At 40.5% G+C, this 27,519-nt stretch overlaps 1 protein-coding gene across 36 annotated transcripts in view; it reads right to left on the bottom strand.

Moving 5' to 3' along the window:
- Nucleotides 1–27,519, bottom strand: part of CLASP2 (cytoplasmic linker associated protein 2) — a 133,235-nt gene that overhangs the window by 10,312 nt on the left and 95,404 nt on the right. For 7 of the 36 annotated variants that reach the window (XM_056857902.1, XM_056857903.1, XM_056857906.1 and 4 more), the window contains 11 exons: nt 25,068–25,130; nt 23,247–23,353; nt 20,545–20,568; nt 19,795–20,039; nt 18,124–18,187; nt 6,469–6,632; nt 5,831–5,909; nt 5,665–5,715; nt 901–1,044; nt 637–780; nt 276–382 (listed from right to left, as the gene is read on the bottom strand). In XM_056857902.1, coding sequence (XP_056713880.1) covers nt 276–382; nt 637–780; nt 901–1,044; nt 5,665–5,715; nt 5,831–5,909; nt 6,469–6,632; nt 18,124–18,187; nt 19,795–20,039; nt 20,545–20,568; nt 23,247–23,353; nt 25,068–25,130 — 1,192 coding nt within the window. The remainder of the gene's footprint in view (nt 1–275; nt 383–636; nt 781–900; nt 1,045–5,664; nt 5,716–5,830; nt 5,910–6,468; nt 6,633–18,123; nt 18,188–19,794; nt 20,040–20,544; nt 20,569–23,246; nt 23,354–25,067; nt 25,131–27,519) is intronic. The other 29 variants (XM_056857911.1, XM_056857907.1, XM_056857932.1 and 26 more) reach the window with 7 other exon arrangements.

Raw genomic sequence — 27,519 nt, 5'->3', positions numbered from 1 at the left:
AAGACCAGCATGCCCTTTGAGCCAACCCAGCTGTTATGATAGCTTCTTTCTTACAAAGATTACTGGTGTGTATTTGAAAGCAGAATAAATATCTTATGTACAGGCATGAACCACAGAGTATGGGAGAGAGGACTCCTCCATATGATAGGCAACTAGATATTGCAAAACAAACATTTTTTGCAAAGTTACTTTGAAAATAATCCAAGTAATTGGCTTCTCATTAATTTTTCTTGGCTGGCAATTACTAAAAATAAACTGTAACTTGGTCTTTTTACCTTGGTGACAAAGTATTCTGGGATGTATTAGTCGGTGAAGTGAGGGGGCTAGACCAACTTGCTGGTGAGCGAGGAACAGGTCTTGTTAAAGGGCTTCCCATTGATCCCTGTAATGAAAAACAACAACCCTGTTGTAACCAACTTTAAGCATACTTTATGGAGAATGGAGTTAATAAATAATCTAAGTGGCACTGACTGAGAAAAAAAAAAGTTCAAAAGTCCCATCAAAAGGTTATTTCACTAACAAGATTCCCTGATATCCTGAAATGCATACATTTATCCGACCCAATCATGTTTCAAATCTATTGGATTAACCCCCTAAACATTTTAATACTCAGTACATTAAAAACTTGCCAAATACCTGGCTACCGTTTCCTGTATTTCGGAGGTGGTTATGAAGAAGCTTTGTGGCGCCATCCTGAAACGTTTTTGGTAAAGCACCCAGCAACATTGTAAACTCTGGAGTATTGAGTTCAAAAAGGGAAATCAATACTGACTGTGCAGCCTAGAACAAAAACAGCAAACCATTTTAAAAATATAACTAGGACAGCTTGAAGACTGACATTAAAAATAAGTTTCCTAGATAAAAAGAGTCAGAACAAAAAACTGTCTAGCAAGCTCTCACCTTTCTAACATCTGAACTTTTAGGTTCTGTCGTCCAAGTGATAATTCGAGATACTGCCAGACGAGTTTCACTTGAATTTACAAAATCCCCTGGGTCCATTTGTTGTGCAAGAATCTCTATGTATTTAAGAATGGCAACTTTTACCTACAAAAATACGGAGAGTCAGGAAGACATACAGAAAAATGTGGCATTCAACAGTGAACGAGCTAGAATGGAAGAGAATTCCTTGTACTTGTCAACAAGTTACCAACAGAGTTTCCTGACAGGGATTGTTTTCTATGCATTTGATGCTGATAGTGCCTGCAGGAAATGGCTTTTCTGGTATAAGACACAAAAAATCAGTGGACTGGACACAAAAGACTGAACAGAAAAAACACAGACAGTAATGTTGTTCCATAAACCCTCCTGAGAGAGATCACACGGGGTACAATAGTGCAATAATATCTGGAATAATAGATAGTTTTGTAGCTGTTCTCATTCTCCTACTTGCACAAGAGGCTGGCTAACCTCTAGCACTAGTGGAATATCATTTTTGGATTTAGATGTATTTTCTCATGCAACAGTGTAGCAGGAAGTGTAAAGCAACCCTTCTTTAAGTGGAAAGGACTCGTATATGTAGAAGGGTACCTATGTATGTATCTGTCTATCTATATATTAATGATTATTCTGGTCAAGAGCCAAAGAACAATACAAGGGGTATCTTGGAGATTTCTCAGACAGTAACTCTGCAGTATAGCACTGCAAACCCCTTTTGAAGCAGGATTTCAAATGCAGTTTGAAATACTGCAACAGAAAGGGGGGATTAAAGGTTTAGCAGAGATCTGTCCTCTTGACAGCATAATCCACTAAATCTGCATGATGCTGTGGAGTCACTGGTTCAAGTAAAACCATAGAACTGAAGCAGAAATTGTGATGCTGCAAGCCCAAAGACCGTGGCTCAGTAGTAGAGCATCTGCTTGGCATGTCGAAGGTCCCAGGTTCAATCCCTGTCATCTCCAGTTAAAGGGACTAGGCAAGCAGGTGATGTGAAAGACCTCTGCCTGAAACCCTGGACAGCAGCTGCTTGTCTGAGTAGATAATACTGACTTTGATGGACCAAAGGTCTGATTCAGTATAAGGCAGCTTCATGTGATCATGCGATCTACAGTTGCACATTCAATTTTGACTGTAGTTCACATAAGACTCCTTTCATGCACATTTTTAATTGTTTAATTGTGTAAGAATGTGACTCTGGCCACCAAGACTAGATTAATTCATGCCATCATATTCCCTATTACTATGTATGGGTGTGAAAGCTGGACAATGAAGAAAGCTGATTGGAAGAAAGTAGATTCCTTTGAAATGTGGTGTTGGAGGAGAGTGTTACGGATTCAGTGGACTGCCAAAAAAACAAATCAGTAGGTTATAGATCAAATCAAGCCTGAACTGACCCTAGAAGCTAAAATGACTAAACTGAGGCTGTCGTATTTTGGTCACGTCATGAGACGACAAGAGTCACTGGAAAAAACCGTCATGATAGGAAAAGTTGAGGGCAGCAGGAAAAGAGGAAGACCCAACAAGAGATGGATTGACTCAATAAAGGAAGCCACAGCCTTCAATTTGCAAGATCTGAGCAAGGCTGTCAAAAATAGGACATTTTGGAGGACTTTCATTCATAGGGTCGCCATGAGTCGGAAGCGACTTGACGGCACTTAACACACACACACTATTTTATGGCTGTTAGCTGCCCTGAGCCTGACTTTGGTTGGGAAAGGGTGGGGTAAAAATCAACCAACCAAACAAATAAATGCTCAAAGTGTAGCTTGCAGATAGGAGATAGGATTTATTGCAGCATTAAACTGCGGTAAGGTCCCCACCACTCTATGGCTGCAATCCCATGCACATTCACTGGAGAGGTAGACCCACTGCACTAAATGGGACTTATTCTTAGTATTGCACTGTAAATTTCTTGAGCTATCTTTGAACCAAAAAGACAATCTGGTATCGGCTGGCTCCTCTTCTGCATTATCATCCACTTTTACCTCTCTTTACATCATAAACACAAGAAAAAAAATGCACACCCTGACCTGCATATGTAAACCTTTCGAACACCTGGGCAACTGGGCAGGGTTAGGACAACAGAGAAAATGCTTGTGCAACACCCAAACACTGTTTCACGGGCAGCCATTTCCAGGTTGTCGACCTGTCTATCAGCACTCAATCCACGGCAAGTCAATATAGTACTATTAAGCTATGCTTAGAATTCAGTATTTTTTTTCCCTTTTCTGAAATATTTCAACACACGCAGTTAACTTGGAGACATTTCTCACACTAGAATGAGTGAGGTCTGAGAAATGCAACTGGCTATGCTCTTTGCAGCTGGACAACAAAGTGCATGTACTTCTCTTTCACCTGTGTATTCCACCACAAAACTCCTATTTTGTGTTTTCTGCCTCTCTCAGCCAAATATATGCTTACAAGTCACATGTAACTAACTCGTGGAGTTCAGTGCCATAGGAGGTGGTGATGGCCTAGATAGTCTAGATAGATTTACAAAAGCAGACTTGTCGTCAGTGAATGTAGGATCAGTTTTCATGTTTGGGGTAATATTGCTGGATCCTTGGGGGCGAAATGATAGGGGAAGGCTGTTGCCTTCATCCCTGCTTACTAGCCTCCCACAGGCCCCTGGCTGGCCGCTACTGGAAATGGCAAGGTGGACTGGATGAACGTATGGATCAACCTTTTATAACTTTTTAAAGCAGCATATAAAGATTTTTCATATACATCACTTGATACTGCTAAGTGTTCTTAATACAGAGCACCCTGAGTATTCGTCTCTCATAATTACCCCATCTCCTAGGCTACGTCAGCATAATTTAATGTCACCAAAGACAAACAATGTTGCATGTCACCGCCACTTGCCCTCTTTGTAATAAAAACCATAGCAGTGCCTGCTACCAATACATCAGAACAAATCTGCCGTGCACAAATAGTAAGCACCACTGGGAAATAATTCCTGTGCGAAGCACAGTTTTCTTGTCCTATGCCAGTTTCATAAAGGTAACCCTGTCCTAGTCCATTCAACATAATTTCTACTCTTTTCTTCTTGTTGCTCCTTCTAAGTCCACAGGATTTAGCATTCTTAAGGGAAATTCTCTTAATTCTTGACTCAATATTTCCTGAAATCCAACAATTTCTTTCCCTCTTTTGAGGAATTTGGGACACTGGTTCTTGTAGGTTATCCGGGCTGTGTAACCGTGGTCTAGCCCGGATAACCTACAAGAACCAATGAACTCTGACCGTGAAAGCCTTCGACAATAATTTGGGACACTTTCTGATCCATTCTATTTTGATCAAGGAGAAATTCAAAGAGAGGAGGGGCAGGAAGGGTTTTCAAAATTTCAGAATTTCACTCTGTTGATGCTCAGAGGCAGACAGTGTCTTCCCATAACATTCTGTCTCCTGCTAAAGCACCACCTTGTTGTGTGTAACAAAAAAACAACTGCAAGGGCTAAAATTACGAAAGGGTGCATTTATGTCAAGAAAACATCTCCCTTTTCTTGAAAAAGGAAAAAAAGGTAAGAGGAATCAGCGGCTATATATATGTGCGTGTGTGCATGTGTGTGTGAGAGAGAGATTTCCCTTTTATGTAAGAGTGAACATCCCCCACACCCTGATAGGTATCTGAGAAGTGCTGACCTCTGAGAAATGGTCACCTCCTCTTCTCTATTTAGTCACTCTTAAAACGTTGGTGTTCCAAGTCTTGAGGTAAATGTATTAAACACATATGTCTACAGAAATGTCAAAATTTCACTGAAACCTCTGAATGCCAGATACAGAAGTGGGAACATGTGCAGTAGTAGTATTCAGCTATCAGAGAATGTCCAACGCTCAGCTTACCGGTACTCATCTCTGTGTGTGAACCTTCGCTTGAAAGGCTTGTTATATTAAAATCCAAAAAATTACTTCAAATTCCAGATCAAAGATTCCCACTACAAAGAGCAGGCAAACACCAAACTCTTTAGCATATACTATAAAATTATGCTATACTTTAGGCAAACGAACAAGAGGTATTTGCGTGTGCCTCCTTGTGAAAAGCTACTAACAGATTGTGTACATTTAATGCGTGCAGGATAGAGGGGGGGCAAATGCTGGTTTTGTATATGCTTGTTATTTTCCCAAGTTTTCATTCTTAATACTTGCAGCATGTACAACCTAGAGCTGCAGTTTCTCCAAAGCCAAATTTATAAGACAGCAATCTGTCATATATGTTCCAAAGGATGATACTTTTTCAGCCTCTGCCTTGATGTCTGAATTCTGTACATTGTATCACACAATGTAACACAACACTTTTGAAGTTGCTTAAAGAATGTCCACTTACAAAAAAAAAAAAAGTAAGTGAATATGAAAAAAAATATATGCACGACCGTAGGAGGCTGAAGAATACATTCAGCTAGGAAAGACACTATATTCATAAATGAGGTTGGGAAATCACAAGCATAACATTAGAAAAGACTTGATAGAGAGTGAGTTTGCATAACCAGCTCGGTGTTAGGGCAGCCATACATTTGTTTCTCATTTTGTTGGCCTTGTGTAAGGTTTACACTGTCAATCGTTTAGCAGAAGTGTAACACTGGGCGTCAACTGGACAACAGCATGCTCAGAACCCCTCGCAAAGGTTAGTAACTGCATTTGGATGCATACAAACAATTTTTTTAAAAAAGTGTAAATTTACACACAGTAGGTTAAAAAAAAAGACAGAGAGGCAATAATGCAGACAAAAACCTTGGAGCTCCAAAAAGAACGAAGCTGGTCCTGCAGTGCTGGCTTGACTGTCTGAAAGTTCATAAAAACAAAACCCGCTGATTGAAAACCTTACGAAACATACAACATAGCAACATGTTGAATTTCTGCACATCTCACTTGTGGCGAAGCGTCAAGAAGTTCTTACCTTCAAGCTGGGCGTCTGAGTCTGGTCAACAGTGAATCTCATCAAAATATTGAACTGGAGATCGTTTGGAAATGATTCCCTGAGGGGGAAAAAGAATTTATTTTGTACTGAGAATTAAAGATTAATAGTTTCCTAAGAGCTCCACGGCTGGTTAAAGAAAAGGGGGAGACTGAGATATTGCAGGTGTTCTGCTTCAAACAAATGGGCTGAGAGTGTAGGTGAACGGGGCAGATCCCGGCAGAGGAAAGGCACTTAGCGGAATCTTGTTGGTGGGCTGTTCGCGTGACAGAGAGGGGTTTGGAAATGCTAAAACTCATAAGGAGGCGACATAAAATATTTCAGACTCCCTGCTCTTTAAAACCTCAGGTACAACTTTCCACACATGCCACCATATATTACACATAATATATTATATACATGATATGAGCCATTATACTTTCAGGGCCACTTAAGTGAAAATGAAAATGCACACTGGTGTCTCAGTACATTTGAATAGTTTTATTCATGGTGCTGAATGGTTTCAGTTTGAACTGGTACTTGCAGAGATACCATTCTTTAGATGGCAAGAAGGGAACTGTTAATACAAAGAGGCAGTGAATAAAAACGTATGTTTTTCAGTGCAGCCAGGAATCTATTACCTTGTTACATCAAGTGCCTTTTGAACTTTTGCTTGTACAGACCCCAACAAATCAGCACCCATTTTTTTCAGCAGTTGTGTCAGCAACACAAACAGCCAATCCTGTAGATCTTCTTTATGGACTTGGATGAAGTCTACCAAAGTTTCTAGAAACATGCTGAACACCTAGGAGAGGGACAAGAGGGCAGAAGGGGAAGAAAAACAAAAAAACAAAAACAAAGAAAGAGTAGGAAAGAAAAGGAGTTGATGCTGGTCTGTGTTGAATTCACAAAAGAATAATGCAGTAAAACACATAGAAGCAGACAAAGGCAACGATTCACAGCCAAGCAGGAAAGCATTCGGCCCCATCTTTCATCAGAATCTGAGAGTCAAAGAGTATACGTATGCAATTCTGAAAATTAGTACTTCATGCAGTGTCATTCTGGAAAGAAATGCTGTGATGACTGGCGCAACTGTTTTTTGGGTTTTTTGTGTGTGCGTGAAAAGTGGTTTGAGGTTTACTGTTGCACTGAAGTCTGTGGAAATGGTTCAAACCAGTATGCCCCAATCTATGTGAAACAGCACCCTTTTGGGGAGAGGTTGTGGCTCAGTGGTAGAGCATCTGCTCGGCATGCAGAGGGTCCCAGATTCAATCTCCGGCATCTCTAGTTAAAGGGACGAGGCAGGTAGGTAATGTGAAAGACCTCTGCCTGAGACCCTGGAGAGCCGCTGCCAGTCAGAGTAGACAATACTGACTTTGATGGACCAAGGGTCTGATTCAGTATAAGGCAGCTTCATGTGTTTAAAGATGCATCAGATCTAATCCAGAAGCTTGTTTGCGTAAGCCTGCCCAGCCCCTCACTGTGTCACCTCGTTCCCACCCAACACAGGACCTATGATCCATCGGGAGGCTTCATCTACCCCCTCTCGCCCCCTCATTCATCCACTTAGCATTTCTCCCATCTCATCACCCAAGCCACCTCATCTTCGGGCACTGCTACCTGGGAATATAGCACTCAAGTACTTGGCAAGCCAGTTTTCTCCCTATGGGGAAGCTTTGAGACCTGACTGTTAATCATAATACTACTGTCGAGAGAGTATCCGTCTTGGAGGGATTTTCCAGCCTGCTCTAGCATTTTGCTTCTCACAGGTGCACAGGGCATTTTCAGGTAGCAACTCTGCTTCAAGGATGCTTTTCCCAGGCAGACTAAATTAGATCATACGTTGCAGCTGAGAGTTCCAGTTGGGATGGCAGTTCACTTATACCCTGGAAGATTCCACGAAGACAGCCCTAGGATTTGTTGTGGGGGTTAGCAGGTTACAGTCAGTGTTTTCCATAAGAGTAGCTAATGAGAAGATAGTTTAGTCCCTTTCCCCCCTCCCCGCCTTTTCCATGCTGCCAGAAAGACTTTTGTATTAAGCTCTGGAATCTTTAGGCCTCGAGAACAAACTACCCTGTTTAGGACATCAGTAAGTAGTTAGCAAATCAGCTTTGTTATTTCCTATGCTACCTGCCATCACTGAACTGTATGCTTTGTTTTAAAACCTTTTTTCTAAATTTTCTTTAAATAAAGCTCATTTTTTTAGCTTTTAATGGTGTGAGATTTCTGGCCAAAACCAGGAGCACTTTGTTGTGGTACTGTACATAGGCTGGTTTGCCTCTACATTACTAATAATGTAGTAATTAGTACATTACCACCTCCATTTGAGAAACAGTGTTTTAGACTGTAAATCCACTCAGCTTTGCAAGCAACACAACATGCACACACCAGAGGTTTTTTTTAAAAGCCAAGCTGACATGACAACAAGTCTAGTGAAATAGGGACCTGCAGATATCTTCTATGAAAAGTATTACTGATGTTGAGAAAGGAAAAGGGTTCACATTTCCTTCTTATGTAAAGAAGAATGGTTGTAAGTATGTTTTCTTCTTCATCAGTGGACATAAAAACAGCAGGTGGGAAGGCACAGTTCACAAAGGAAGCATATTCTCTAATTAAATGTTTTTAAAGACAAAAATTTAGAAAAGTCAGCTACAAGAAAAAGGTTTTACCACAAATTTTCAAATATATTTGCACATTGGAAACCGTGTCATCATCAGACTTTGGAAACCCATTCCTGAAAATTCAAAAATAATGGGCTACACAGAATGACAAAGTTTACCTAGAAAAAGTCTGTGCCAGAGTTTGAAAATAAGTTTATTAAACAATCCTCTGTTTCTGAAGAAGTCCTATTCCTGAAGAAAATGTAGACACTTCAATTTTGTACATTAAAATACCACCTGGTGCCACTGTTTGTCAAGGGTCAATTAAAATATCTGGATTCTTACAGGTAGAGAAAACATTTAAAATGGAATTTAAAATGGAATTTGAATGACCTTCTGCTAGGTTCTATGAAAAAAACGCACAAGAAAAAACCCCACAAGAAAATTGTCCACAGAAAAAAACCCACGGTCGTAAATGCACACAAGAAAAAATCCCACACGGAAGAAAGCCCACACGGAAAAAAGCCCTCACGGGAAAAAGCCCACACGGAAAAATACTCAAAGTAGAAAAAATTTTGTATTCACAATATGTTTGGAAGCAAACGTCTTATTTGTTTTAAATGATGAGTACCTTCATAGTCAACTCATACTTCACGATTCAGGTGTGGAGAATCCAGACAGAATTCTGGTTTTAGGTGATAGAGATCTTATGCTCGAATTGAACAAAGATACCATCTATGGAGATGGCACATTTGATAAAGTGCCAAATATGTTTTACCAACTGTACACGTGGCATGGCAAGGTGGGTAATTCATATCCGCCATGTATTTACATTTTACTCCAAAAAAAGAACACAGACACCTATAATTGAATGTTTCAAATAATGAAGCTATTGATTCCAAATCTGTTACCTCAAAAGATTTTAGTCGATTTTGAGAAGGGTTATATGAATGTAGTGAAGATTGCCTTTCCACACGCTGAGGTCAAAGGGTGTTATTTTCATCTGTGTCAGAGTCTCATTAGGAAAATCACAAATGTTGGCTTGAAGACTGAATATGAAACTAATATGAACATAAAAATTACACTGAAGTCTTTTGCTGCATTAGCTTTTGTCCCAACAGATGATGTAAGAAGTGTTTTTGAAAAGCTTGCCGCCACATTTCAAGATGAAGACAGCTATAATGAGGTGCTCACATACTTCTTTTCTACATATATCGAGGGTGCAGCAGGTAGAGATCCTCAGTTTCCTATAAGAATATGGAATCATCATGATGCAGCCCTTGAATGGTCACCAAAAACTACTAACTGTTGTGAAGGATTTCACAACGCTCTTAATTCCCTGTTCCAGTGCAGTCATCCCAGTGTGTGGTTTCTGTTTGATGGACTGCAGAAAGACCTGGCTTGCCACAAATTAACATTGGCTAATGCACAAGCAGGTCGCCCAGAGGTGAAAAAGAGAAGATAAGAGGCACTACATGACATGGTTGCCACTTCTGTGCAGCAGTATGACAGGTGGATGATAAACGTACTTAAGGAGGTTGGATAATTTGCAGTAAAGATTTATATCTGAATTATTATTTATTTGATTTATTATTGAATGTTGGTCCCTCATTTAATCCAGGGGGTCCCCATTCATTCCTGGTTTGTTTTCAACAACTGGCAGAGATATTAAGACAGTGAAATGGCTTTATTTTCATGTCAAATAATCACTGTAAAGGAATAAAGTATATAGTTAAATAACAAATAAGTGACTTTTACATAAGTGTGAATAAAATTAATGTGAGATGTAAGAATAAAAAATGAATAATTATCAAGTATTATCATACCAGTACAAATAGTGTTTTTCATGATTTGGAAATAAAATATGGCTCTTTCTGATCTAGTTATTTTTTTATTAAGTAATTGTTAATGTTAATAGTTGTAAAAGTTATGTTATGGGTTGTAAAAATTATGTTATGGTTGTAATTTTTAAAAAAACAAAATCAATAAATAATATTAAGTATTCAAATGTGAGTATTTTTCTGTGTGGGCTTTTCCCCGTGTGGGCTTTCTTCCGTGTGGGCTTTTATGACTGTGGGTTTTTTTTTGTGAGCAATTTTCATGTGGGCATTTTTCATGTGCGTTTTTTTCTGGTTACCCTTCTGCTAAAAACATAATTAACTTTTGAGCAATAAAGGTTGCTCCATCCCATCACATAAAGGATTGACAAGACTTTCTACTTAAGAAAATTAAATGCACTTGATACTAGAAGCAAGAAAGGCCAGAGAGTTATGAGGCCGATCAAAAATCTTTCCTCAATCTGTGCTTCCACTAGTGGGAACAGATATGGACCATAAGTATGCAATTCCCGTGCAAAACTATCTGCTTATAAGATGCTTTCTGGCTCCTTAAAGATCGAGAGAATGAAAAACAAATAAAGGCTTCTCTACAGGCTATCATGAGTTTTAAAAAAATCTTCTCATGGTTGTATAAAATAGTCCTACTCTTGTAGCAGAATGCTTAACAGGGTGAATGCATGTATTGTGAATAGAACAGGAACAATCTTTTCCAGGCTCAATCTGGAATATGCTTACTAAAATAAGTTAATTAAGGGTCAGTTTGGATCAGGACTAAATTAGTTGGCTTTCAGCATGGCTCCATTCCCATTCCAAGTCTCATCACATTTCCAATAACGTCAATAGGAACATGATAAAGTGTGAAGGCCTGGTTCCCAATGACACAACTGCAGAAAACATGAATAGTACTTATGTTCTATCTATGGATCTTGAAAACTCTGGGAAGCTAACACCCCGGGGGTGTTAGTACCAAAAATGCTGAAGCAGGACCTAATGAAGATTGCAGCCTCAGCAGTCCTTCTCATGTTACCCACTAGATAAGATTCTATGGAAAATGAAAGGGGGCACCGGGGGGGCTGGAAATGGAGTTGAGCTAATTAAACAACTAACTTTGGGGAAATTGGGGGGCTCTAGGCTCATTACTGGTCTGGAAGTTCTGAACTGGGCAAGTCCATATTCTAAGTTCCCCAATTTCAAACGTCAGGGTAGTACTTGTTGCAAGAGTCCTGTGCTTTCCTCCAAAACATCTTTATTTATGGCTGCTGTGGGCACGGGTTGCTCAGACCTAAGGGCTTTCAAGTCTCAGGTAAGCAACAGATATGCAAGCAACTGTAATAGAAGATGCAAGGCTCTAGGTTCTATTTAAATGTACCCAAATAAAATGATAAAGCCTATAACTTAGGTTGAAATCCTACGCTCTCTTACTTGATCGTAAACTACATGCAACTTAGTGGGATTTACTTCCAATTAACCAGTTTAGGATCAGGCTCTCTGTTTCATAAAAGGAGACACCATTATAGTAACTTAAAGCTGATGCTGCTGATTTAAAAGTGTTCTTTTAAAACTGTGGCTGTGAGTTTAAACACACTGAAAGCAATCCAAGGGGTTGAAATGGCCCAGAAAAGTAGTGTGTTGACATGCAAATCTTTCAGGTATATAAAAGCATGCACAAAGCCAAAAGTGTCTACCAACTATCTAGCGATGTGCCCCATTTCCCTTTACCTGTACAATGAGTGCAATTGCACTGGAGTATAAAAGATGTTAAATTCAGTGTTTACCATGGCTTCTATGGAAGAGGGCTAGTAACGTTGTCAAGGAGTAGAATAAGCATCCAAGGAAAGTAAAAGTAAAAAAAATGAAGTTTATAGTGTGAAGGTACTATATTTTACTACACTGTAAATACTGAAAATCATGGGTTTGTAGCTGACACTGTACAGTGGAGGGAAATCATGCAGTATAGTTTGCTATAACAGATCTTTCCTTAGGTGATGTGAAATTCAGATGCGCCAGTTACCACAATACACAGCAGAAATACAAAACCAAAAAAAGGTCAGTTAATTAGTATACAAAAGCACAGTCCCAAAACATTTCAGCATAATTTGCATAACTGCAAGGATTTTATAAAGCGCAAAAGCTCAACTCCACACAAATTCTTTTCTTTTATAAAGTAGAGAAAAAAGGGTTAATTTCAGTCATGCAGTAAGGTTAGGGTTCCAACAAATATTGAACCAACTTACTCTCTACAGAGAGTTCCAACACAGGGGACAGCATGCAAAAAGAAAAAAAGGGGAGGGTGGGAGGGGGAGATAAAACACACATTAGTTGCCATCTGCATAGTTCCTGTATGAGGAAAATAAAATAAATTGCTTTTAAAAATGATAAATTTAAATAGCTTTGCTATCAAACTCCCAGGAAGTGCGTAAGTAAACAGTGGCTTGGATCCAGCCAGCTTTTTAATTCAATCTCACCCGGTTCCCCAACCTACTACAGTCCTCTCCAATATGCCTTTTGTACATGCAGGTCCTATGACTCTCAGCATAGCCATTTTGGGTGATCAAAGAGGATGCCTCCTTTTTTCGCTACCAGAAGAGTTGGTTAGATCCAACCTACAGTCTTTCTTCTCTCCCTTCCCTTTTAAAATCAAGTCATCTGAAGAAAGATATTCCATTTTGTGAACAATTAACAGTTGACTAAGGGCTGCTTCCAATATTATTATTAAAAGATACATATTATGCAAGTAGTTGTATACCCCTTGAAACCACAATATCTGAAGAGCATGCACATTTTCACTTTTAAGTGCCTTGCAAAACTACACACAGACGAACCATGGTTCTTGTAATATTGTTTCTGCAGTGCATCTAAGATTAAAGGACCTCATGCATGTGCTACACATGATACAGTCTGGATCTGTGTACCATGGTCCTATCAGTCTAGAAGGAAGAAGAACCTATACACTAAATGCAGATGGTAAGAAGCAGTCCATCCAAACAACTTATGAAGATTTTTTTTTAAAGAATCTGTTTTCATAGACAAGTTTGGGTACATGACCACTCCAAAATTCTTCAACTGACCCCATGGGGGTAACAGTGATTCCCATATATCACTTCCCAAGTATCAGCATTCCCTTGTAACATCACTTCTTAGTTCACCCCCAATTTCATTTCAGCTGGTTCAACCTCACCTACTGGGACCATTGTTTATAGGCCGCTACTCCTGGTTACTCAGTTAATAAAATATAGAGCAGATCAGCAATATCACTGACACCTAACACTAAAGCTATGTGTTATTTCACTCAAGTGGCTTCATATGGATAGTAAACAACACTGACGATAGTACATAATAGGTTCCAGGCAGATGATAACTTGCCCAGTCCCAGCTGACAAGGAGGGCCAAAACCACCCAGACACCAATTAGAAGTTCTATATATTCGCAAGAGATGTTATGGTCTACCACAGGGGTCGGCAAACCGCGGCTCCCGAGCCGCATGCGGCTCTTTGGCCCGTTGAGTGCGGCTCTCTGAACTTGGTTCAGAGCCCCTGCTCTCGTGCTGCTTGCGCTGGCAGCTGGGCTGCGGAGCCGCCGCCTGAGAGAGAGAGAGAGCGCGAGAGAGCAGGCGAGCAGGCGTGCTGTTCCCCCCCCCGCTGTGGAGAATGGCTGGGTCCCCCTTTCCCTTGCCCTCAATGGTTGGGAGGCTAAAGCCTCCCCTCCCCTCTAGCCGCGCGATTGCTGGGCGGGCGGCTCGGCGGTTCCTGGCCCGCCCCGCCCGCCTATCAGCTGTTGGGCGGGGCGGGCTTCCTTTGGTAGACCTGGCCTCCGGCTGAGTCCCATTGGGAGGCCATGTCTACCCACTGGCTTTCTTGGCGGTAGACCTGGACTCCAAGGAGGGGGAAAAGTCCCCCTTCAGAGGCCAGGTCTACCAATTGGCTTCTATGGGCCTCCGGAGGCCAGGTCTACTGCCAAGAAAGCCAATGGATAGACCTGGCCTCCCAATGGGACTCAGCCGGAGGCCAGGTCTACCAATAGGCTTTTATGGCGGTAGACCAGGCCTCCAGACGAGAACTCTGGACGGGGAGGGGGAAATGGCAGGGACTTACAATTTATTTTTTATCAATAAATAAGATCTCTATTAAGTATGATATCAAGTTTTATTCAGTGTACCCATAGTTTAATTAAGACTTAAAACTTTAATTAAAGTTTATTAAGTTAATAAACAGTGTATCTACCTATATAGTTTAAGTTTAAGAAATTTGGCTCTCAAAAGAAATCTCAATCGTTGTACTGTTGATATTTGGCTCTTTTGACTAATGAGTTTGCCGACCCCTGGTCTACCATGTCAAAAGCTGCTCAGAGATTTAGCAGAATCAAACACAAGAATTCCATATCAATCTGTAGATGCAGATTGTCTACCAGGGCCATAAATGCTGTTCCCAAGCTAGTGTGGTGGTATAATTAAGTGTTCTCCTAGGATCTGGGAGAATGAGGTTTGAATTCCCACTCAGCTGTGGAAGCTTGCTGGGTGACTTTAGGCCAGTTGTGTACTAACCAACCTCACAATGTTGTTGGGAAGATAAAATGGAGGAATAGGAGAATGATGGGATCTGCTTTGAGTTTCCACTGGTGAGAAAGGCAGGGTACCGATGAAGTAAAATAAAATAAAACAGACCTGAAACCAAACTGAAAAGGGTCAAGGAAAGATCATGTAGGAATGCCTAGAGTTGCTCAACCACAACATGCTTCATTATCTTGCCCCCAAAAGGGAAATGTGATACTGGTCTAAAGATGACGAGATCTTACTTGTCAAAAATACTTTAATTAGCAGTGGTTAGACCACTGTCTCTTAACACCTGAGGGAGGCAGCCTTCTAGCAAAAAACACCATTACATTTAGATCCTGTTAACTACAATGGAACTACAAACCTGATTGTTTACCAGTCCTCCTGATTCCCCAATGGCTGTGGCTGCTATTGCAGCCGTGAAAAACCCTTTCATTTGAATGAGGACAGCCAATAACAAGCATTGCATTACAAGTGCTCCATCTACTTTCTGAAATGCTTGGCAGGTGCCAGGGGAAGTAGTGGCAGGTGCCATGGCACCTATGGGCACCACATTGGAAAACCCTGCTGTACCTAATGCTGTGCCTATGTTGAATCAAATGCAAGTGATTTCACTGACAATGAAATTAAGCAAAAGTGTCAATAAGTGACTAATGGCTCAGCATTCAAATTTCTATTTGATTCGTTAGATAATGGAACAATTGAAAAAGTTCAGGTGATATAATACAGCTGACACAATTATTTCTTTAATGTCAACTAGAGATGTAAAATTTCTGGAAATTTTGAAGCCACAGAAAACAGTTTCCCCCTTGGGGTTTTCTGGAGGAAAAAACAATGGAAATTTTTTGGGGGAAGCTTGTTTATCTGCTGGTCAAATGACCGTAAATAAACTGTTCTGTTCTGGGGAAATTGTAAATATATGCAATAGTTAATGTCCTATCAAACCTAAACTAACTCCACTGCTTTAACAACTTAAAATGCATAATTTACAACTTACTTAGCATTTAAAGTTGCATTATTTGACATATTTATGGAATGTAAAAGTTATAAATGCCTTAATCTTGTACAAGCAAAACTGCAAATATACTCAATACTTGAGAGAAAACTGCAAGCTGATGCACCCTATGCTATCTTAGCAACATGTACCTTAATTTTTGCTACCTCGTTAGAGACAGCTATGTTTTCAATGAAACTTTCAGTTTTCCTCTGAGGCTTTGGTGCATTTTCTGCCCCTCCTCCTTCTGATGTTTTTTGTCCCTCCTGCAAAGTATAGCATTAAGCTATCTTTTGCCCAGTCTGCAGGTAAATGTGTCACAGTGGTTTGAGGGAGAGGTGAAAAGATCAATCACAAGGTCAAACAGATCAGGACAAAAGGACAACAGAAGGCATGCAACAGTTGAGTAAGCAATGAAAGCCCTGCATGCTCCCCTCATGAAGATTAGGTGCCCTTCTAGGTGCAGAAATACCTCATGGATTTAAGAGCTGTATATATCTAAAGCATGGGCACCTTGAATTTAAAAGCATTTCACTCATTTGAAAAGAGAAAATATTTCATAGCCGTTTCAGTACTCCCCCAAATTTCCTATTTTTTCTATCTAAAAAATTGATGGGGAAAAAAGGCCTCAGAAAAAAATGGGGAGAAGTTCCCCCCAACATTTTCCAGTCCCCCCACCAGGCCTTCACATCTCTACTGTCAACTTATAGAAACATGCAAATAGATGTGCGTTCAGACAGATTCAGTACACGTTTTCTGATGTCACTCAAGTTGTCCCTGCAACTTTACAGCTCCACCAGCTCCTCAGGAAATCATGGAGCCAGGGATCTATGAGATAGGGGATATACCGGTAATGCCAAGGAACAGCTGCCAATTGGCCCTAACAACTCTTCACTCCACACTGTGACAAAGGCCTTGTCAGAATTGTTGCAGCAGTAATCCAAACAATCCCTCTGTCTAGAGAAGTCCAGAATCCTATAGGATCCTTTAGTCTCTGAAGGCAGACAAACCTAACTCTCTATTCTTGCAGAGGAGAGCAGATAGATCCAAATGTTCCTTAACAAGACAGTGATCTAACCATGGTAATATTCTAGTCCTGATCCTACCTAACAGCCACATATCACCAATTTCTTGCTTGGTGCAGAAAAATAAATCTAGTATGTGTTGTTTAAAATGAATACAGCTCACTGCAACCTGGGCAGCTGTCAATAAAGATATAAGGAGAAGGACTCAGTATGACTGTTACAAGTTTTCCATCCTTACAATCAATGGACATTCAATAATGGGCCAGAGACTTTCTCTGCCAGCTCAGTCAGGATACCCACTAAGTGGATGTTAAACTAATGCAATGTCCAGTTTGTTCCTGGAACCCAATACAAGGAAACTCAGTCAAAGTTAGCCACTATCAGCCTCAGACATTTACAAAAGGAAAAAGACTCATGAGGGCTATAGCAATCCCTCCTCCCTGAGAACAAAGTTGGCACTGGACTAAGCTAGATCAAAATGGGACCATTTGCCTCATCCAGCCAAGTCTTGGTAAAATAATCCACTCTCAGCTGCTCTGCCACAATTAAATCCTGAGGAGAGAAGCTTTAAACAGCCTTGGTGTTCATCACCAAGTGTTAAACTCATGGTAGTGTTCGACAGCCTTGGCATGAAAGTCAACTGGGGGGGTCAGGAGCAGCAGTACCCACACATTTGGATGGGACAGATTGGGAAAGAACACTCCCCCACCCATTCTTTACATTCATCATTTCTTCCACTACCTTTCTGTCCTTGGCCGCACACCACTGGGATGCTACACTGGGCTACACATACTCAACAGTCCCGAGAAAACACAGTCTCACTACCACCTAACCTGAACATTCAAACTCAGACTCCTACCAAACTTGCCAACATGTAATGAACACCAGAATACAGAGGAGATCCCACCTTCTCTAGACACAGAAAATAGCTCTTCAAACCATGCCTCCTCTACCAGCAAACAATGGCCCAGTTTAAAGAAATCTGATACCAGCTTGAATCACAAAAAACTTTGATGAGAATTTGTTACAAACAAATATAAATTATGTTTATCTTGCGTTGCTGATTGAAAACTTGTAAACAAAAAAATAAATACCTCTACTAGGTACTGTAGTTTAAGAAAAAGGTTACGCAAATAAAAACACAAAACTCAGCATTTGTATTTATAGTCCATCAAATGCATCTCAAGTAGGCTTTTTAGCCTTTTCAACCATACTCTATCTGCAGTAGCATTCATGTATAAACTTGCAGATGTTCATAAATAACCACTACGAAACAAAACAAATACATACCTTGCTATGTGGGTCAGCAAACATTCGTGTGAAGATTTCACACAGTCTTTTTAATTCAACACGACTGCCAAAGTGACATAACAGCCAATTAGTCAACTACAGGCTAACATTCTAAACAATTTTTAAAATCACCATTGTATTTTAAAGCAATATCTTTGAAACAGTTCAAAAATTCATTTTTTTTAACAGAAATGTTGGCATTTCCATGACATGAAACTATGCTGGTAATCGGCAAATAAACTACTTAGGGAACAATTCAGTTTGAGGCAGAGAACACACTAAGCCTCAAATCACAAAAACTGAGATTTCGTGGCTTCTCTGTAAATGCCTACTCTCCTTAAAGCATAGGAAGGTAGCTTGGACAAGCAGGAAGTCCCTTCCTTCGAGATTATCAGGAGGCCAAACTGGATAACTACCTCCCAAGGGAGATGCTCTCTTTCAAGGACTGGAGATCTCACCTTGAGAGAAGTGAAACAGAACACCACAGACAGGCTGCTGACCTGCTCAAGGGGAGGAGAGATTTATGGGCAAGCCCACACTATCTCTATTCTTCCCTCAGAAGCAGAATGACAGCCTGGAGGAAAGGGCTGCACAGAGCCAAATTCAGCTAATCCCTGAAGAACTTTCCTCTCCCAAATGCATCCTCAGCAGATAACCATCAGCTCACTTTACAGCTGCTGGTAAATGTACTGGCCATTGACCAAGTGATCCTTAAAGCTGCTGGAGACTGAGTAGATTTTCACGGTCTAGAAACTGCTCAGAATTTTGGAGAATTTTACTTATGCTACAACCTGTCTTTTGGATGCCTGGGATCAGTACAGAAAGTAATGACAAATCTTAAGTTCTGTGAAAGACTAAACTAACTTTGGGCATGAAATATGGAGCAGGACACAATGCTGCTTTGGCATAGTGAAAGACAAATTAATAACTACCAACAGTGCCTTATGTCCCACCCTGATCCTCATGATTCCCTGTTTTAATTCCACTTCAAAATCAGGCGATCCCTTTAGGCAACCTCTCTAACAAGAGCAGAAACAGGCCGGCAAATCACAAAACCTCAGAAAGCGGGATAAGGTTTCTCCTTCAAAAGGAATCAACTGATCGACTCAGCTCTAGCCAGAGTGGGAGGCTAGTAAAATCCTGAAGTTGGAGTTACCCTTGCTTTCCCCAGGAGCAAGCGAGGGAGGAGGAGTCCTTCATAGGACAAGGCTCAAAACCTGTGAACTGTAAGCCATTGAGCCAGTACCTGGTTTGGTCAGGTTGTGTTAGCTTTCTGTGTTGTTTTATCTGTTTTGCATTCTCCACTGCGTATGAAACCCTTCCCTGTTTTCTTTATTTCTCCCCTGCAAGTAATTGCATACACTTTCCCTTCCTACTCTGTTTTCCCCAAATAAAGTTAGATCTTGTTGTTTAAGGGAGCCTGTGTCATCCCTGCATGTTTAACTGAATGAAGTGTGTGTCAGAGAGAGGTAGTAGAAGTTTGGAGGCCCAAGTGGAAAAGACCCACACAAGATATAATGTCTTCAAGAAGCCTGAAGAGTGTGTATTTGTTTAAAGTAGCCTACAGTATGTCATTCAGAGTACATCTGAATATAATATACTATGAAAACAGGGCTGTGCTGAAGAAGGCCTTTCTCAAATGAAAAATCTCTCACCCAATGAGGTCCTTACCTTAAAGTCCTGTGGTTTTTTAATAAATTTTGTAATCCCAGAAGACCTTCTTTTCTTTCTGACCAGTTGGAGCTTGCACAACGATTGAGAACCTCAGCTACGTCTTCTGTTTGCCGCATATACGTAGGTATGGTGCCGTTTCGAGAGCTGTATGATCTTTCTGAGCAAGCGCTGGATGCATCACTGTTGGCGTCATCATCAGAATACATCCCGTATGACTCGTACCTCCTTCGTACTGGTTTTTTCTATTCACAAAGAATCCAATGTGAGGAGTGACCACCAAAATGTTCTTTTCCCACTATGATAATAGGCCTCTTCTAGTATTACCCCTCTTCCTCTAGGCATGGAAGAAGCAGACATCAGGGCATGCACTTTCTTTCTTCTCACGACACGCGGATAACATATCAACAGGGAGACCTCAAAGTTACCTGAAAGGGGGAATTGCCCCTGAAACTGCTATAGAAATAACATTTAGAGGCTGAAAGATTTCCTATTTTGCTGCACACAGAGGCAGGAAGGGGGAAGTAACATCCAAGCAAGCAATGCTGCACAGATATTCAGAAGCTTCCCTAATTATGACTGCAACGTATAGCACAAAAGGACAATTGTTTTTAAAATGCCATTGTCCTCACTTCTCTGCAAGTAAACACTTTCATGTACAACATAGAATAGCTTGATAAGAGATATAATGTTTGTGGAATAATTCATGGCATATGCACACCATCAATAAGGAAACAAGGATAGTTATACCTTTGTCCGTATGTCTCCTAAGAGCTGAGCGCAATGAATTAAAGAAAAAATAAAGACATTATGAATATTAGTGGCAATTGTTTAGTAAGCAGATGTCATTGTGCTTCCGTCAGTTACAAATCAGGATATTTAGTGGTGATGTTTTTAAGCAGGTAGGATCACTGCCTTCATCTTCCCTGTAAAAAATTGTTTTAATCATCCTCAGGGAAACGGGGAACACAGTTTTCGTTATCAACACAAACTGCGATTATACAGCTCACTGTCTCCAAAACATTATAAAACTTCCTCAGAGAAGACAATGAAGTAAGAAGCTCAGAGGACAAATTAAAATACTGATAGACATTCAGATGAAGAAATACTTGCACTCTGAGGTGGGGTGAAAAAGGAAAGATGTTCAAGGATAGATTGAGAGCTCTCAGATTCTAAAGAAAGTTCTCATTACATCCTTCTTAAACATCTAATGACTAAAGGTCCCACTGAATTCAAGGGTGGAAGCACTTGGATAGATCAGACTTATTAATTTATTTTATTCAATTTGTACCCTATCCTTTCCCAACCTAAGCTGGGCTCAGGACAGCTTCCAACACTATATATCAGAGAAGCAGTTAAAACATAGGTTAAAACATAAAATAACATACAGTATTAAAAGAAGGCCATCTTGGTGCACTAGGGCTTAGGACCCCTATATGGGAGGGCCATTCAACAGATTTTGGCTTGAATCCAATACCTCCATTCCATGTGCGCTTCTCTTTGTCCGCTGCAGCGGCATTCCTCCGCTGCAGAGGGTGTTCCTCTCATGCTGAGCACTTTGGAACTCCTTGAAAGAACTGGTCTTGCACAAATGGAAGAGCCTAGCCCCAGAGGAAGCACACTTAGCAGTGGAGTGCTGCTTCCACAATGGACACAGCAAAGCAAATGCAGAACGAAGGTATACGATTCATATATGATGATATGGCAGCTTTTAACCTTTTAAAAATCTGTTGTTGTTTTTCTGTCGTTTTAATCTGCTGTTTTATTTGCTTGCTGGCTTTTACCTTTCACGTTTTTAAAAAATTTTTTTAAATAAGGGGATACAAAAAGGAAAGGTGGGGGGAAGACAATCCGTCTGCGTTGACAAAAGCGTAAGCATAAATCTAAGCTAAAAAAGCATAAAATTATTTCAAGCTATTAAATGCAAAAACAAACAAACAAACAGTTAAGATATCCGCCAAATTTAACTAAACATTTACTGCTTAAGGTATCTTCAACATTATACACAATTATACTATTATATTAATAGATTAAGTGATAATTAATTTTTTTCTAGTGTTATATTGCATATATCTACAAATTTGTTGATACGCAATCGTAGAATAACTGCAATTTTTTGCTGAATTGTTCTACTGTTTCGTTAGTGGAAAGGTTCATCATAAAGGTCATTTTAGCCATATTAGCATAATCAAGCATTTTATCCTTCCACTCTTTTATATCGGGTATAGATGCTTGTTTCCAGATTCTTGCCAATACAATTCTGGCAGCTGTTGTGGCATATTTAAAGATGTCTTTGCATCGTGGGGGCAAGTCAGAAGGTATTATACTCAATAAAAAGTATTTGGGATCTAGTTTTAGTTTTGTTTTGGTTATATTCTGTATTTCATGATGAATTTCTTTCCAGTACTTTTGTACCTTTGGACATGTCCACCAAACATGAAAGTAGGAACCATCTATCTGTCGACATTTCCAACAGGCCCCTTTTTTCTCTTTTGGATTGGCCATTTGGGAGATCATATTGGGTGTCACATACCATCTGTGAAATATCTTAAACCAGTTTTCCTTAACTTCTTGACTTACAGTATATTTCAAATCTGAGGTACAAAGTTTTTCCCAGGTTTCCATCGGGACCATTTCTCCAAAATTTTGCAACCATTTAATCATATTCGTTTTAACTTGCTCGTCTTCTGTATCATATTTCAAGAGTAGTTTGTAAATTTTTCCTAATAAATGATCTTCTGTTTTAGTTACCTTTTATGTTTTTAAGCATTTTGTCACAATATGTTACTTTAAAAAAGTATGGTTACCTGCCCTGAGAATATCCTAGGAAGGTGGGATCCACATTAAAAAAACACAAAGCAAGACTGGACATATGTTAACTCTGCTGGGTTTTCATATTGTCAGCTGTGAGTCACCTGTGCTTACAAGTTATTTCTATTTCACCAGGACCTGGTATGATGTTTAGTTCAGCAGACCACAGTAAGTAGATAGTTCTGTTTATTCTACATTAGCATTTATTGTTGAAACAGCACCACCAGAGTATAAGGTGACATAAAGAATTTAATAGGCACAAAAAAGGCCACTGGCCCCTGTCTTCAATTAACTTATCTAAAGGAGACTTCTTCAAACAACAGACGGTGCACAGGGAGAGAAAAGTTTAGAAACAAAATTAGTCTGGACAAATGCACTTAAGAAATTCTTAAAATTTGGGAATATGGATTAAGAGTTCAAGGCAAAGGTCTTGTGGAAAGGTTGGTTTTAAGAAAGGATCTGAAAAGAGTACAGGCCTGAATCTTGTATGTACATAGGAAGGGAGTCCCACATCATTTTGAAGAGTGAGCAGCCAAAGTCAACAATAGCATATGACATGCTATATTATATACCAAACCAAAGCTTTTAATTGCAAAAAAAAAAAAAAAAAAAAAAAGGCGGAGGGGGGTTAAAATGCTCACCAAAGCATCTGCTACTGCCTCTTCCACATCTGACCCCGTGTTTAAGACTCGCATGGCACTAACTGAAGATGACAACCGACTTGACTGACTTATTCCAAAACCTGTGCCTGTCAGAATACAAGACAAAATGTTAATTCAAACTGTCCTAGGAGGGGCAACAAAACCCCAGTGTAAGAACTCAAACTGTTAGTTAATATTTTGAAAAATGTTATGCTGTCCATTATTTACAAATGGCCAAGAACTCTTGAAAGTTCCGTATTTGTCTGTCTTGCCCTTCCCCACCGTGTTGTCTCTCTTGGCCGCCTTGGCCCCCGTATGCCTACTGCCTCTTCATCAGCCTCAGAGTGAGCAGAGAGATAGGAGCCAGGCTCCTTAGCTGCTCTCCACTCCCCCAGTGTCTACCTCATCTTGTCTCGCACTCTCTCTCTGGCAGCTCAGGCTCCTGGGCTAAGATACTCCTGTCTCCTCCCTGGCTGGTGCCTTGCTTGGGGTATTTATCCTCTCCACCAATCCCCACACCCCTTTCCCCAGGTGTTTCCCATTCCCCAGGTGTTCCCTCCTCGGTTAGGCTGCCAACTTCTCCCTGTTGTGTATTGCTCCCCTGTTCTTGCTCTCCCTTCTTGTGCCCTGCTGATGTGCCATTGCTCCTCAGCCAGGGTAAGGGTATCCATGAGTAGGTCCCCCCGGCTCTCCTCTTCCCTTGGCCAGCCCACCTGGACTCTTGGAGGCATGGACAATTGAGATTGCAGCCATGGCACCCCAAGCTTCTCTCTAGAGGCTTGGGCCGCTTCTGACATCTCCTGCCCTGTCTCCACCTTCTCCAGCCTCCTGCCGAGGTGCGGCCCTCTGCCGGCAGCCTGTGTTCTGCCCAGGGGATTAAAGCTGGACTCGGGGCCATACTCAGTGCTCTCGACGCACCTAGGAGCAGTGGGCAAGTGCCTTGCTGGCCCGACACTCCTGCTAAGTCTGGGGCCAGGGGGCTTGGTCAGGGTTGCCATGGGAGGGAAAGGGGAGGGCTGTCGGGGATTCGGGGAGTAAGAGAAAACCTGGTGTCAGGCCATGGCCCAACTAGACCCTAGGTCCATTTGTTATAAATATGGATGGTTGCCTTGTTAACCCCAGAAGACCAAAGTAAGAGGGATTAAGAAACCTGGGATACTTTCACTAGCCCTTGGCCATATTACTGAAGATATTTTGGCCACAATCTACAGCTTGGTAGGTAATAAATACATATAAGAAATGTGTGTACAGCCAGACTTACAGCAGCTCTCTCTGACAAAAGACAAGCAACTGCTCTGTTTTAAAAGTGATCCTTCTTTGGCTATCAAGTTACAGCAGAAAAATCTTGCAGAATATCTTTGTTAGATTATGGCCTAAACATCTCAAAATTAAAATAAAGGTCAAGGCAATTATTTAATTATACATCATATGACAAAAACAACACACTGTGATAGTATAAATATGTAGAAGATGAAATTAAAGCAAATAGTTTCTTTTTCCTATTAAAATGTATGAGTCTATAAAAAAATAGAAAGCAAATGCAGGAAGACTACAGTCAATGCATCCTATAGCACAACATGAAAAAACGACATGCATTCATAATTCTACAAAATCCATCCAAAATTAGAGAACAAAAATTGCTGTAAAGTCTGGAGGAGGAGGAAGCATCTCATATACTTTCGGTCCCTTGTGCATTCAAAATACAGAACACAGATTAATGCAGAGAATGATTTAAAAAAAACTGCATGGAAAAACTAAAGGGGTAAACAAAAATGTCCAGGATGATTGCACAGATGATAGCGAAGTGTACTCATCCTTCACCTGTAGCCCCATAAACATCTGGAGAGTAGAGGGCACCAGTGGATCTGGAGTGATGCCTGGAAGCTGCAATAACAGGATCACATGAACCCTCTCTATTACTATAACAATAAAGAATAGGAGCAGCTACACAGAATACCTTCCCAGCAAAGCAAGGTAGCAGCATTACCTCATGAAGCTGACTAAGCACCAACTCGCATGAAAACTGAGCGTATGGTACTGCAGGAAAATCCAGGGGTTATCGGGGCTACCTACACACAGCCTTGCGTGCAGCTGTTGCCCTGATCATCCCATGCAGAATTATGCTATTGCAGACATTCTGAAATTATGTTTGCAAGTGAATGGCGGCAGTAGCACAGTGTGACTGGCTGGCCACAGTGAGAACACTGACTGGCACATGCACATGATTAACTGGAATGCAAGCAGCATTTACAGGAGACTATGAGCAATGTTTTGGTGGGATAGTTCACTCTACCTGAAAATGCAAGACAATGAGGTTGTATTTTAAAATACAAAGAAACAATGCAGTGCGGGCTGAAGCCATCTATCAAAATACAGGACATACAATATATGGTATTAAAAACATCAACAACACGGTTTTGCATTTTATAGGGGAGATGAATGATCAGAGAGTGTTCAACTATGAAACGCATTCAGCATAGAACCTGATTGCTGATTCTCCTTACAACAGAATTTATTTTAGTGACTCTTGTATAAATTTTTGACTTGGAGCAAATGTTTCGGGAAGTGGTCTCGCCATTCACAGCCAATGCTGAAGAAGCGAACAGTATATTGAATTTGAGTACTTAAGTTAGATATTTCATTAACAGACAGAAAACACCAGGCTCTGGTTCTACTAGCATATGCTGAAATCAAAATATGGTGTTAATTCAAATTTGGCAAGATGAAATATCTAATTAACAGTTGATTTGACCCAACATGTAGATCACATATAGCATGCAAAAAAGAAAATCACATTTAAGACATAAATTAGCAAAAGGAGTGTAGCAGAAGCATAAGAACAAATGTTCTTTGGTTAAAATAAACTTTGCTGCTTTAAGGTTAGTACCAGGTACCATGGGACGTGCAAATACACAAATATACTTTCTAGTTTACAATGTATAATCAGCTGCTAAGGTGAGAAAAATGGGCAAACAGTCTTAACTGAAAGCAATAAATGGAACCCTTAATTAACAATAAACCAGGATAAATTAGACTTTCAGATGTGAAGGTCGATTAGTAACATTGCAGTGATGAATACTGCAGAAATAGGAAATACACTATTTAAAAGATAAAGGGCCATAACCAAAGCTGTATAAACTGTTTTGGGAATTTGGGTCCTAACTTACCCAGAGGGTCCCTTTGCAGCCCGTGGGGGCGGCACAGGGAGCTGAGTGGCCAGGAACCCTTTTCTCTGCACTCCGTCTCCTTTCCAGAGGTCCGTGCAGCTTTCACTGGCCCCTTCAGCTTTCCCCCAGGTCAGCCAATCAACTAGTGACATGTGCCCATGTGCATCCTATCTGGTCTGCCATCCCTGAGTATTCCCCTCAGTAGGTGGGCTGAGTGAGGTGGTTTTGCATCCACCGGCAGGAGGGCCACCTGATGCTGTATCCACCACCAAGCCAAACCTCTGTGGCCCCTTTTTCCCCCACAGTATTGTGTGTATTGTCTCTTCCCCCCGCCCCCCATGGGCTCTTGCCCACCCATTTACCACTGGGCTGCAAGAAGCAGTACATAAAAGTTTAAAATAGATCAATATCAGTACTGTCACAGAACTATAAAAACCATCCAAGATACTTTGTGGAAATACTACGAGTAACGTTGCTGAAATGTTTTAGGGACTATTGAGAAAATAATGTCAACAGAGTGCCTCTTTTCTGACTTCTAACATTTTATCTTAGACACTTTCATGGCCATACACTAGGTGTCAAATTAGCAAATTTTACTAGTCACTGAAACTGCCTCTAGAAGAATGAGGAAAAAAATCAATATATTTTTTGCAAATGTATATAGTTGTGTATTCTATAAGCAATAAAGCTTTTATTACTGCATGGCCTTTATATTCAAGGTACATATTACAGCACAATTAAATGCCTATAGGTAACGGACAATTCTGCACATAATCTGCCTGACTGGGTTGTGAATCCCCTCAATAAATGGGCATCAACTGAGCAATAATTAGGAATTTAGTTTAAATTTAAACTTGAATTATTCATAGATCTGTGGTTTGTATTGTATTTGATTGATGTTAGCCACTCTGAGCCCAGCCTTGGCCAGGATAGAGAGCAGAATACAAGTTGAAACAAACAAATAAATTTGCAAGGTCAGAAACTGCAGTTCTTTTGCACTGCAACTGCTACACTATAGAAGATATAACTGAACTTCATACTAAAATATATTTATTTACTCTAATGATTATTCATGTGATCAAGAAGGGAAGAAAATCAAATTGAGT

This window comes from Euleptes europaea, chromosome 11 (genome assembly GCF_029931775.1).
Source record: "Euleptes europaea isolate rEulEur1 chromosome 11, rEulEur1.hap1, whole genome shotgun sequence".
Lineage (NCBI taxonomy): Eukaryota > Metazoa > Chordata > Lepidosauria > Squamata > Sphaerodactylidae > Euleptes > Euleptes europaea.
Note: the sequence above shows the minus strand (reverse complement) of the source record. Positions and strands in the feature narration are given on the sequence as shown.